This window comes from Oncorhynchus tshawytscha, linkage group LG19 (genome assembly GCF_018296145.1).
Source record: "Oncorhynchus tshawytscha isolate Ot180627B linkage group LG19, Otsh_v2.0, whole genome shotgun sequence".
NCBI lineage: Eukaryota > Metazoa > Chordata > Actinopteri > Salmoniformes > Salmonidae > Oncorhynchus > Oncorhynchus tshawytscha.
In genome coordinates, this window is record NC_056447.1 from 2,210,728 (window position 1) to 2,224,491 (window position 13,764).

Consider the following 13,764-nt stretch of genomic DNA (forward strand, 5'->3'; position numbering starts at 1 on the left):
CAAATACTTATTGAGTGTATGTAAACGTCTGACCCACTGGAAATGTGATGAAAGAAAGAAAAGCTGAAATAAATCATTCTCTCTTCTATTATTCTGACATTTCACATTCTTAAAATAAAGTGGTGATCCTAACTGACCTAAGACAGGGAATTTTTACTTGGATTAAATGTCAGGAGAAAAACTGAGTTTAAATGTAATTGGCTAAGGTCTATGTAAACTTCCGACTTCGACTGTACGTACTGCACTACTGCCATTGTCAATATAATTGGAATGAGTAGAATTGATATTCCCATTTCAAACAGTGCTGGTTGGGGTGGACAGCAAGTAGCCTCTTTTCACAGCCAATGTATCTCCAACACTTCGTTTGCTATCCTTTGATGTGCATTCTAAGGTGGAGCACTCCCAAAAATGACCAAATGTGATTGGATCTTCTTCGATTCTAATTCTACAGTCAAAATAATCTCTGTACATTCAGAAGCTCTCAGGTTGCTTTTCAGCAACATGTCCACATCTTAAAGCACCCAACAGCGCTCTTGCCATCGCAGTGGAACTGTTGCCTGGTTGCATGGGACTGTTCTTTGGGACTGTAAAGTTCAAACTTGGGTAAATTTCGATCTGCAAAAAATTAATAATTTAGTCATATGCTGTAAAAGACTAGAAAGCACTGCAAGTACAGTAACATAAGTCATACGTTTTCAAAACTTTTACATCACAAATTATAAACCTACAATAGTTGTCTATGCCATCTTAATCTAATCTCAAAATGAGATGGAAAATGTAATCTACAGTAGCTACAAGAAACAACAAAGTAGTGATAAGACACTGAATGCAATTAGAAAATAAATCATCCCTACTTGTGAGATTTATGTATGGTTTTTATATGTGTACCATTAAAAATATATATACATTTCAAAGCAACAAATGCATTGAACAAACAACGAATGTTCTGAGTACATTTTGCATCATGAAAATACATATCTTTATTATATTGTTTTTGTATGGGGGTGTGAGATTTATATACACTACCATTCAAAAGTTTTAGAACACCTTCTAATTCAACGGTGTTTCTTATTTTTTTACTATTTTCCACGTGGTAGAATAATAGTGAAACTATGAAATAACACATATGGAATCATGTAGTAACCAAAAAAGTATTAAACAAATCAAAATAAATGTCATTCAATTTAAGTTGATTATACAATTACACTGTACAACTACAAAACAATATGCCGTAAATGACCACTTCCAACAACTGTTAATATGAACATTTTCTAACCAAAAAACAATGTAATTCAGTGTCCCCCAGTTAGCATACTCTCAATGTCATGCCCAAATAATCTCAAAGTAACTTCAAACCATGTAATTTCAAATTCAATTTGAAAAGAATCCTGAATAATAAACCTTTTTTATTTCACCCTGGTCATGGCCCTAAACAATGTAAAAATATGTGGAATTGCAGGGAATTATCTTTTTTTTTTATGTCCTGGGGATGTTGTCTCAATTTGGGGTAGAGAAAACGACATTCACAATAGGAACTCTCAATCCAAGCTATAGTCAAACATTAACAACCCTACCACCACCAGATTGTCCCATCATATTTGCGATTCGAATAGGCAACCAGCCACCCTGGACCTTTGTGGGAAACATTGTGCTACGAAACGTTAATTTAACAAAAACTTGATCCCTTCTCGCTAAAACTCCCCCCCACCTCCTTGATGTTTGCAATGTCTTTTCGCTGGGACGTCATCACGTCATGCCGTAACTGGGGAGCCGCACAACCGCATTGTTGTTGGCGAAAAGAAACCAGGGGCTGCTAGCTACTGACCGTTAGCAAGTCGCAAAAGGACATTAGTATTTGGTGGCTCCTCAGAAATATTTATGTTTGTAATAGAATCGAATTTGGAATTTAGACCGTCGTCGTTTAAATTTATAATTCAAAGCTGCTCGAGCGGTGCCCGTTGGATGAGAGGATTGTGTGTGGATTTACTGCTGCTGCTCTGCAGGCCACATCGCCATTGCTTGCAAGCGCTGCTGTTTTCAAAAGCGGAATTACTGAAAATACAAAGGTAACGTTTAGATGGCTAGAGCCGAATTTGCTGTCTATGCACATATGTATTCTTTTCAGAAACACATAAATGCATTTATACAAATGGATTATACATTCTAGTGAAGAAAATGATAACTTAAACGTGACCGAATCGACTCAGATTCTTGTTTAGTCGGACGCCATATTTCCTTCCTTGGTTTATTGTGAACGTTAGCTAGCTAGCTCTTGACTTGAGGCCGCTGGCGCTACTTTTACGGGATCCTCCTCTCCTAGCTCAATATACATATTATTTATGTCTGGCTCAACCTTCAACTAACGTTACTTCTAAAGATATGTAGGTTATGCGTCTTACTAGCTGGCTACTAAGTTAACTACTACGTTAGGTGGCCACAATAAATTGGCTTTACGCTAGCAGTTAGCCAGCTAGCCTAATATACCTATCAAGGCAACTCTACCATAACGATAGCTATCTAGACAGTTGTGTTTAAGTAGCACAATTTAGCATTGCCAGGATAGCTAATTGGTTAGCTATTTTTTGCTGAAAGTTGACTAACATTAGCTAGGCTAGCTAAATGGTTGCTTAGCAATTATGTCAACTTAATAAGATGTTGCGCGCAAGGGACTTCCCATTTGTTTCTCCCGACTCACCCCCTTCGTTACAATGTGTTCTGTTAGTTGAGAATACCTACATTTGTTGTCAGTAGAATTTCCCAAGAACAGTCGCCTGGTACCATTTGGAGTCATAAATCAGCTGCTGTGTTTGGCTTTCATTGTGTAGTGTGTACATGCCCAGAGTCTGCCAAATATTTCAATGACTGTGTCTCTTCGAAAAAGAGATGACAGCTCAGGCAAACTGTCTATTTAGCTACTCCTCTGTTTTACATGTATTTTGAATGAATGCTCAACTACGAAATTAATAGTGTCTGTTCACTTATTATGCAGCAACCAGTTAGCAACACTAATATTTTATACCGTTTACCTTCCAAATAATTTTGAGTAGTTACAAATATTTAGTTTCTGATTTCACAGAACAACAAAGGTATGCCTCTCCACACTTCAAGTAGGCTAGTTTGGGACTTTGGGTGAATGTAACAGTTAATTAGCCCCATCCTAGGTTACTAGCAAGCAAATTGGCACAGGTACTGTAGTAATATAGGCCTATCCAGGTTGTGGAGAAATTGCATTTATTACATACACCTACTTACATTTATTTCCCGTCTGTACACCATAAGGAAGTCAAAGTGATGACACATTGTATTCATCCATGCCATGATATTTGTCATGTCAATGAAAAGCCTTCTGTTATGTCCACTCAAAAAAATAATAGACAACTGAAACCAAGAAAGAGAAATTGTGACTATTGATATATTACAATCTTGGTTGGTATTGGCCTAAGTAAAATCTCAATCAAAGTGGGTTTTCTTAGCATTTTTTTAGGTCTTCATGATGAAGAAAAAAGTACGGCATTATAATCGCATGTCCACGCCCCAGAGGCCCCCCTCTCCCATCAAACCTTCACCGAACAAGGAGACCCTGACATACGCCCAGGCCCAGCGCATGGTGGACCTAGAGATAGATGGCCGCGTGCACAGGATCAGCATCTATGACAAGCTGGATGTCATCGCTGACGATGATCCCACGGCCCAAGAGATCATGGAGTGCAACAGCAACAAGGAGAACAACGAGAAGCCCCAGCAAGTGCTGGTGCGCTCGGTGAGGCTCAAAAACAACCAGCAGAAGAAGAGCGCCACCCTCACCACCACGCATGGGGCTGCCCCGCAAGGGAGCGCCCTCCTGGAACCCAAGTTCCGCGCAGTGGAGTACAACCTTCCCGCGGTGCCTCGGCGGCCCTCCATATATTATAAGTATTCTGAGAAGACTGCCGAAGAGCTGGATGAGGAAGTGGAGTACGACATGGATGAGGAGGACTACGCTTGGCTGGATCTTCTCAATGAGAAGAGGAAAAGTGAGGGCGTCAGTCAGGTGTCCCAGAACCTCTTTGAGTTCCTTATGGACCGCTTTGAGAAGGAGTCCTTCTTTGCCAGCAAGGGTCGGAGCGACCCGCAGACCCTCATCGATGAGGATGCTGTGTGCTGCATCTGCATGGATGGAGACGGACAGGACAGCAACGTCATCCTCTTCTGTGACTCATGCAACATTGCCGTGCACCAGGAGTGCTACGGTGTTCCCTACATCCCTGAGGGCCAGTGGCTGTGTCGCCACTGCCTCCAGTGCCCCTCACGGCCCGCTGAGTGTGTGTTCTGCCCCAACAAAGGCGGTGCCCTGAAGAAGACTGATGATGACCGCTGGGGCCACGTGGTGTGTGCCCTGTGGGTGCCAGAAGTGGGCTTCTCCGACACAGTCTTTATCGAGCCCATCGACGGTGTCAGCAATATTCCGCCCGCCCGTTGGAAACTCACCTGCAACCTCTGCAAGGAGAAGGGCACTGGGGCCTGCATCCAGTGTCACAAGGTTAACTGTTACACAGCCTTCCATGTCAGCTGTGCCCAAAAGGCCGGCCTCTACATGAAAATGGAGCCTGTCAAAGAAGTCACAGATACGGGGTCGCCCACTTTCTCTGTGAAGAAAACAGCCTTCTGCTGTGCTCACACTCCTAAAGGGTGCACCCGGAGACCCCTTGCTATCTACAAGGAAGGCCATGCTAAAAACGGTGTCTGTCACAAGAGGGGCGACAAAAGAGGGATGACGAGGTTAAAAGGGTGGCAGAAGAAGAAGAGCAAGAGAATAGTGGTGGTGCCTGAGGAAGAGGCTCCAGCTGTGCCTGGGCCTAGTATAACCCCCAGCAGGTTGGCATATTATTTTTTACTTCTTTTGTCTACCAATAACTAAATATTTTCCTTAATAACAAATCTCCCAATGAATGTGTGAAATGTGCATTAAAAAGAATAATCCTGTGTCTGACCAATGCTAACATATTCTCCCCTCTCAGTTTCGACACGATCCTCAATCAAGTGTCTGTCCAGAAGAAGAAGGCGTTTGTGGAGCGGGTCCTGAGCTACTGGATGCTGAAGAGACAGTCGAGGAACGGCGTGCCACTGATCAGGCGGCTACAGGCCAACCCTCAACCCCCCAAACCAGAGCAGCCGGTCAGTCTAGTGGTCAGTGTAATTGTTTAGTAGTTTTCATGGTATCCGAATCCTTGTAATAGACAAGTGTCTGCTTTAAACATGATGTTGTTTTTAAACCGCTCTCCAGTGCTTGGAAATCAAAATAAAGCACACTAATACTTGAATTGAGAAAAATACAGTTTCCTGTGTCTAGGCCTTTTTCTCAAAAGTAGGTTTTTGGATGCTAGAGATATGGGCCATTTATCCATTTCAATATAGACTATAAAAGAAGAGAAGACATTTAATAGAAATTTGCCTCGTTTGTTGGTCAGTGGAGTAAAAAAAAAAAAAAAAAATAGATCACAGTCGATGTCCATTGAAGGTACAGTGCATCAGCAAGTATTCATACCCCTTTACTAATTCAACATTTTGTTGTTACAACCTGAATTCAATATTGATTAAGCATATTATTTTCCTCGCCCATCTACACACAACACCCCATAATGACAAAGTGAAAACATGTTTTTACAAATGTTTTCACATTTATTGAAAATGAAATACTGAAACATCTCATTTACATAAGTGTTCACACCCCGGAGGCAATACTTTGTAGAAGCACCTTTCTGGGTAAGTCTCTTAGAGCTTTCTATACCTGGATTGTGCAACATTGGCCCATTATTATTTTCAAAATTCTTCTAGCGCTGTCAGTGGTTGTTGATCACAGCTTGACAACCATTTCAGGTCTTGCCATAGATGGTCAAGCAGATTTAAGTCAAAACTAACTCGGAGACTCGTGAGCATTCACTGTCTTCTTGGTAACAACTTTGGTGTGGATCGGCCTTGTGTTTTAGGTTATCATTCTGCTGAAAGTTGGTTCATCTCCCAGTGTCTGGTGGAAAGCAGACAACCAGGTTTTCCTCTAGGATTTGCCTGTGCTTAGATCCATAAAAAAATTTTTTTTTTAAACTCCCCATTCTTTAACGATTACAAACATACACATAACATGATGCAGCCACCACTATGCTTGAAAATATAGAGTGGTACTCAGTAATATTTTAAGGCAAAACCAATATAACACTTTGTATTCAGGACAAAAAGTGAATTGCTTTGCCAAAATGTTTGTAGTATTACTTTAGTGCCTTGTTGCAAACAATGCATGTTTTAGAATATTTGTATTTATTCTGTACAGGCTCCCTTCTTTTCACTCTGTCAATTAGGTTAGTATTGTGGAGTAACTACAATGTTGTTGATCCATTCTCAGTTTTCTCCTATCACAGCCATTAAACTCTGTTTTAAAGTCACCACAATGAAATCCCTGAGCAGTTTCCATCCTCTCCGGCAACTGAGTTAGGAAGGACCCCTGTGTCTTTGTAGTGACTGGGTGTATTGATACACCATCCAAAATGTAATTTAACAACTTCACCATGCTCAAAGGGATATTTAATGTGTGCTTTTGATATTTTTACCCATCTACCAATAGGTGCCATTCTTTGTGAGGAATTGGAAAACCCTCCTGGTCTTTGTGGTTGAATCTGTGTTTGAAGTTCACTGCTCAACTAAGGGACCTTAGTGTGGGGTACAGAGATGGGGCAGTCATTCAAACATAATTTAAAACACTATTATTGCACACAGTGAGCCCATGCAACTTTAGGCTTGCCATAACAAAGGGGAAGAATAATTATTGACTCAAGACATTTCAGCTTTAAATTTGTAATTAATTTGTAAACATTTCACAACACAATTCCACTTTGACTTTGAGGTATTGGGTGTAGGCCAGTGACATCTCAATTTAATCCATTTTAAATTCAGGCTCCAACACAACAAGATGTGGAAAAGTCGGAGTGTGAATACCTTCTGATGGCACTGTAGCTCTTTGTCATTTTCTGCCGCCTTACCTGAGATTAAGGTCTTGTGGATGTTAATTAAAATGCCCTTTTGGACACTGATGTTACAGGATCGCAGGGTGGAGGATAATCGAGTGATGAAGGAGCAGCTAAAGGAATGGCACCGCCTACGCCACGACCTGGAGCGAGCTCGCCTACTGCTCGAAATGATCAGGAAGAGGGAGAAGATAAAGAGAGAGGAGGTACAGAGAATTGGTCTCGGTTTTTCATTCTCATAACCCCAGTAGTGAAATAAGAATGTTTGTGTGACAGCATATCAATGGCTAGTAGTTGTAAGCCCTCCTATCAATAAAATTAGGTCAAATTAATTTCCTTTCAAAAGATAATCTGTATTGTTAAAAGAGCTTTAGAATTGGTTGTTGGATCCCCTTGTAAATGTTAGTATACTACAGCTTTGTGCTATGTCCTGTAACCATTCAGATGAAGCTCCAACAGTCCGTTCTAGAGGTACAGCTCACACCTTTCAACATTCTACTACGAGCTGTCCTGGACCAGCTTCAGGAGAAGGACCAGGCCAAGATCTTTGCCCAGCCTGTCAGCGTTAAAGAGGTATGGTCCCCCATACCCCCCAATAGAATGTTACTTTCACAAATGAAAAACAAATGGTACCCTCACAGAGATTGTGTATCGTTCTATTTAGTTATTTGGGTACCTTTCACTTAGCATCGTGTTTTTTAAAATTATTATCTCTCCATCCTCAGGTGCCTGACTACTTGGACCACATCAAGAACCCAATGGACTTCTCCACCATGAGGAAGCGCATTGAGGCCCACGGCTACAAGAGCCTGGAGGAGTTTGAGGCCGACTTCAACCAGATCATATTCAACTGCATGAAGTACAACGCCAAGGACACGTTCTTCCACAAGGCCGGTCTGCGTCTACAAGATCAAGGCGAGGCCATCCTCAGGAAGACTCGTCGGTATGCAGAGCGAATCGGCTTTGACTTTGTCAGCGGGATGCACCTCCCTGAGCCGCCCAAGGTGGAGGCTCTTCCCCCTTTCTCCTGGGACGATGGTAAGGACATTCTACATATGTTTACTTCTCCATGTATCTTGTACACAGCTATTGATTTATGTTACTGTAGTTTTGGAGAATGGGGAAATGTTTTGAGCTCAGCCAACTAAGTTGTTGTCTTGTGTGTGTCTTGCAGTGGACCGGATACTAAACCCAGCCAACCGCCAGCACATGTCTTTGGAGGAGCAACTTAAAGAGCTGCTGGAGAAGCTGGACCTGAGCAGTGCCATGAAGTCCAGTCCGTCTCGCAGCAAGCGACTGAAGCTGCTCAAAAAGACCATCACAGATGTTCGCAGCGAGATATACCTAAAGACGAGGCACCCCGCTGCCGCTTCCTCTGAACCGAAACCAGCAGATACTGAGGATAAACCGCTGCCTCCCACTGGACACAGCACACAGGAAGAAGGTACATATCGGGCTGTCCTAAAGCTATGAATTGGTTCAATTAAACCTTCTTTATGTCTTACTTGATGAACTGTAGGCTATTAGCTAATGATTGATTGTTCCACATGTCAATCATTTTCATTCTCTACTGTGCTTCTCTTTTGATTGTATAGGAGGCAAGTCTTTGCCCCCACCAAAACTAGAGCCGTTGAACTCTTCGTCGCCGCTTGTCAACTCAGACAGTCATTCAGAACCTCCCATGCTCAAGCCCATCAAATTCAATGCAGACAAGAGCCAGAAGACCTCCAAATGCAACGGTGTCAAGACCGCTACCTCTGTACCCCAGGAACCCGTCAACGGGCACATCTGTAACCCGCTGTTCCCAGCCAGTGACCTCAGTTTCGTGGCCACCTCTATGCTCGCAGAGCCCTCTGGCACGGGCAACAGGCGGACCAATGTGCTCTTATGCAAGTCCAAGAGTGCTAGCCTGCAGAAGCCCCCAAGGACAGCAGAGCACTTGCCCGGCTCCCCGCCGCTGGGGGCCAAAACCTTCCTCTCTGTTGTCATTCCTCGCCTTGAGACCCTCCTTTTACCCAGGAAGAGGACCCACAGCTCCAGTGGAGACTGTGACGAAGAAGATGAGGAGGAATCACCCATCAAGCGCCTTGACACAGGTAAAGCCCAGTGTTAATATGCAAATGTCACCCTTTTCTTCTCATTCATGTACAAAATTCATATTTTTGGTTTGCAAATGTCATAGTAATGGAGAGGCAAGTGTGTGTGCAGGCCTTGACCATTTCGTTGTCTCCAGGACTAGCTAATGGCTTTGTCGTTGAGCCAGAGAGCGAGGCTAGCCCCAGTAGGCCGCTGGAGCCTCGCCGACGCTGTGCCTCTGAGTCCAGCATCTCCTCTAGCGGCAGCGTGCTGTGTAGCACAAGGTATGCTTGTTAACACCTCAGCACAATGGCAATAATGCAGACTCTCTGCCGGCAGCACTCTGCTGTGTAGCACCAGGTACAGGATTGGCAGTGGGCCTACATCACAGTGCCACGTTAATGTAGTATCTAGATCCTCCAGCAGCTGTCTGTAGTCTATCATCACTTACCAGGCAAAATGTTGCACTCAACTATTAGCGCATTTGCCATTTGCTCACAGTAGCCTCCTCGGTTTTCCTTTGTTTTTACTGTAGCACGGTCAGAGTGCCAAAAAACGGAAAAGGGAGGCCATCCATGGCACGTAGGAGCACAGTGGACGACAAAAACGCACTCATCACCTGTATAGAAAATGGGGACTTTACCAAAGCCGCTAAGATTGCAGCAGGTGAGACACTGGTTCTTTCTGTAAATAAATGTGAAGACTGGACTTGTATTATGAATGGTAAATGTATACATGTTTTCGTATCCTTCTAACATTTATATCTGGAATAGCTGGCTAAGTCCTCTTGTCATTGCCTGCTACCCAAAGGCTTGTACATAGTAGTTTGTTTTTAGCTTTGGAATTCTACCACTTTCAATAACTCATCGGCCAGTAGACATCACGGAATTCTGCTGTTCTTACATTAATTGGCTTCCCATGGACCACAAGTCTCAGCTTAGAAAAGTAGAGGGTAGCCTGAAATCCAGACCTGCTAGTGGCAAGGAGTGGAAGGTTAGCACAAATTGACTCGTACCCAGGCTAAGTAGAGGGGCTGTTTTTGTCCCGAAGTGTGTTTTATTGATATTCATAGAATGAGTGTTAAGCAAGTTCTGGAATTGATAGCAGATATACACTGAGTGTATAAAACATTAGGAACATCTTCCTAATATTGAGTTGCACCCTCCTTTGCCCTCGGAACAGCCTCAATTCGTTGGGGCATGGATTCTACAAGGTGTCAAAAGCATTCCACAGGGATGCTGGCCCATGTTGACTCCAATGCTTCCCACAGTTGTCCAGTTGGCTGAATATCCTTTGGGTGGTGGACCATTCTTGATACACACGGGAAACTGTTGAGCGTGAAAAACACAGCAGCGTTGCAGTTTTTGACACTCAAACCAGTGCGTCTAGCTAATCAATGCAAGATAGTCTGGGGAACCAATGTATTTTGATTTAGACAAGAATATGTGTGCCTGCATGTGTGTTCCTTGGTAAGAATGCATCTGAGCACAGTGTGACAAGTGACATGAGCTTGTTTGACAAAGGACAACTGAGGCTCCCAGCACTCTGCGTTCTAACACTGGGGCCAGGGCAAACTTTTTATTTTTTTAAACAACCCTTATTCTGTCACCATCTTGTCCTAGTGGCCTGAGCTGACATGCCCCAAGGCACCAATGGTCTCCTCGTCACCCAGTCTAGACTTTGAAATCCCACTTCCTATACATAATTCAGCAGTTTTCAGTCATCTTCTACTCTGTCGCAAACGAAGTAATGGTTACCCTCTACAATTCACATTGTTTCAAAATTCCTACAACTAAAACTGTATTTCAGTGTTTTGATGCCCTGTAATACTTCCCTTTGTGAACGTACTGTATGTTCATGTTTTTGTGTGTCCTGTCAGTGTGAGCATGGCTTTTAGAGTAGTCTCTTGTCTGTTTGCAGTGAACCCCCCATAACTTGGTTGTCATTATTCCTGCTTCCGTAGAAGTTGGCAACGGAAATATTTGGATGCCTGCTAGTGCTGCAACATATGTACTGGAACCCCTTAAACTAGTTTGGGCAAAATGTAGTGGATATCCCTCCTACCCCGCCTTGGTGAGTTTGAGTGAGCGCATGTCCCAGACTGGCCAATGCCCATCTATATATGTCCCATTTCCATCCATTCCTCTCATCGTAAGTGGTGTAGCTCGTGTTTGTGCACGCCCTGCAGCTAGCTGCTCAGCTTCAGTGTATTGTGGGTGGTTTGAGTGTGTTAGGAGTCACACAGATTGCTTACTGCTTACAGCTTTCTGGGTGACTCAGGTAGCATGGCATCTGTGTGTGGTAGTGTGTGTCGTCAGTGTGTTAATGTACGTTCCTGTCCACCAGTTTGAACCTTTGCTGCACCACAACCAGGATTCCCCTGCATCTTCTTGTTTTCAGGTCACTACAACCAATCACTTCTCTCGCCCCCTCCCCCATGCAGATCATAGACCACAAGATGCCGAGGGCGGGGTGTCACCACAACGGGGTCTCTCTCCCTCTACCCCCTCTGGACGTCCTCAGGGTCGGCGAGCAGATGCAGTACAGGTCCGAAGAGAAACTCTTCCTCGTCCACTTCTTCGACAACAAGCGCAGCTGGTGAGACGACACTCCCCTTCTATAGTTTGACACCATAATCTTCAAACGTGGCCGACAGTTTATTTTTAATCAAATAGTCCTTGCTGAGGTTATCTTGAGTTGCAATGACAGTCAGAGGTAATATGATGTAGCATAATTCTAGCATCATCCTAATGATACGTCACTGGCTTTGACAGGCAATGGCTTCCTAGAGACAAGATGGTTCCCTTTGGTATCAATAAGACTGTGGACAAGATCAAACTGATGGAGGGCTGCTCCTCTGGCATCCGTAAAGCAGTGCAGACCGCCTTTCATCGCGCTCTGAGCCACTTGAGCCAGGTCAAGGACAAGCCTAGCAGCAAGCCCTGCAATGTGGACTAAACCTGCTCATGCATCCCCTCACCTCTAGGTGGAGCCCTTCTTCAACTCTCCTTAGTTTACTTGATATTCCACAGCAGTCCCAGTATTCCTCTAACACACACACCCTCTCTTCGTGTTTACTGTGTACTGGGGTAGAATCTAAAGCCCTCAAGTAAGTAGCCCTACGGTCTCTTGGTGCAGGTTTCCATTCCACCTCGTCTTGATTATATCAACTGAGCTGCTCATGGGTAAATGGTATGTGTATGACACCACTACACGCATGCTTCCTTTTAATCTATCCCATTCTAAAAACTGTAGCTGGCAACATGTAATATCCACATGAATCAATGAGCTATGCAACTGAACTCAAGCGATTTGGGTTGGCGTGTGCAAAAAACCTTAATACAGAGTCCTAGAACTGACTCAAGAAAATCACTGGCCTAACCTGATGAATGTTGAATTTCTGTCCTGTAATATGCTGCACCTTTCACTGCTGCAACTTTCACTTCCATCATGATTCTCACCCTCATTTCCTCTCTGCAGTTGCCCTGTATTTAACCCTGTAAATACCTGTACAAGGCGTGACACTAATTTATTCTGTTTTCAGTTATTGGTACTGCGTGTTCACTTTCTTGCTATTTATGCTGTAGGGGTGATTCATGTCAGCACTATGGTGCTTATTAAATATTTGCTGGTGCTACAACCTGTGCAAGTCTTGGCTACAACTGAGACTCATCCAGGGCAAAATATATACTGTATTGATTGAACATTTGTTTTATTTCGGCTACTTTTTTTTAAGGTTTCTTAAGTTATTGAAGTTTATGGACAAGCTTCTCTCTGCATTATTGTGGTTTTTAAATACAATAATGTTTTTATGGGAATTAGTGTTTTGTTTGTACATATTTATATAAATCTATATAATTGTATACATAAGATGCTTTCAATGTTTAAAACCAGAAAGTGCATCATTCACACAAAACCAAAAATTTGCTGCCCAGATTTGATTCTTTTTAATTTTTTTTTACAGTTTTTGGTGTGTGTGTGTGTGTGTGTATGTATGTGAGAGAGAGAGAGATCTGTGAATAACCTGTAAAAACGTTGTCTTCGTTCACAATGGTTTTGACTGTGTTACAGGGACCTATACCATGACCATAGGTGAATGTGCCTGTACTAATTTATTGTAAAGAAGAAATGTATATGCATTACTTTATATAGAAAGAATTGTAAGAGATACTATTGTCTCACTAGGAGCCAACTGTGTAAAGGCCATTTTTGCATATTGTTTGTTTTAATCAGAGGCATTAATCTTAAAGGTGGGGTGATAGAATCCATTACGTTTTATTCAGTTAGGAGGATCTGGGGTAGCAGTGGGTAGATTTTTTTTCAAAATCAATTTTTGTATGGATGTTCTGTAAATAGACTTGATCCTGGTCTTATTCTCTGGGAAAACCACATTATAGCCAATGGGAGTGGATGCTGGCAAAGTCCAGTATGTTTTTATATAAAAACACTGAAAATAAAATTAAAAATGGTATTGAATCACTGATTTTCTGTGTGGTATGGATTTTTGTGTTCAATGAAATTAAGACAATTACATAGACAACCACAAGAAGGAGCTGTCCCACCATTGTATGGAGTGCAATTCATTTAAATTATGTTTAACCATGGCCCAGGTCAAATCACAAGATCACCTTCATCAATACATGATGGTAGCAACTTTTTAACATGATTGTGTCATAAAGTAGCCTAATTGCTC

At 42.8% G+C, this 13,764-nt stretch overlaps 1 protein-coding gene across 4 annotated transcripts; it reads left to right on the forward strand.

Annotated features, from left to right (window-relative positions):
• Nucleotides 1–1,726: 1,726 nt before the first annotated feature.
• Nucleotides 1,727–13,554, forward strand: LOC112218224 (bromodomain-containing protein 1). 4 transcript variants are annotated; one of them, XM_024378849.2, is made up of 13 exons: nt 1,727–2,066; nt 3,474–4,854; nt 4,998–5,154; nt 7,070–7,201; nt 7,440–7,568; nt 7,721–8,033; nt 8,170–8,439; nt 8,591–9,091; nt 9,229–9,355; nt 9,607–9,737; nt 11,035–11,144; nt 11,515–11,669; nt 11,846–13,554. In XM_024378849.2, the coding sequence occupies exons 2-13, from the start codon at nt 3,491–3,493 to the stop codon at nt 12,027–12,029; spliced, it is 3,573 nt and encodes a 1,190-aa protein (XP_024234617.1). In that variant the 5' UTR covers nt 1,727–2,066; nt 3,474–3,490; the 3' UTR covers nt 12,030–13,554. The 4 variants fall into 4 exon arrangements, with proteins under 4 accessions (XP_024234617.1, XP_024234614.1, XP_024234616.1 ...); XM_024378846.2 differs by lacking the exon at nt 11,035–11,144 and having other exon boundaries at nt 1,729–2,066; nt 4,998–5,166; XM_024378848.2 differs by lacking the exon at nt 11,035–11,144 and having other exon boundaries at nt 1,729–2,066.
• The last annotated feature ends 210 nt before the right edge of the window (nt 13,555–13,764 follow it).

Excerpts from the sequence above, each read along its gene's own strand:
- LOC112218224 (XM_024378849.2), top strand. The coding sequence starts at position 3,491 with ATGATGAAGAAAAAAGTACGGCATTATAATCGCATGTCCACGCCCCAG. Across the intron at positions 8,440-8,590 it reads ACACAGCACACAGGAAGAAG|GAGGCAAGTCTTTGCCCCCA; the intron begins GTACATATCGGG and ends TTGATTGTATAG. Across the intron at positions 11,670-11,845 it reads TTCGACAACAAGCGCAGCTG|GCAATGGCTTCCTAGAGACA; the intron begins GTGAGACGACAC and ends TGGCTTTGACAG.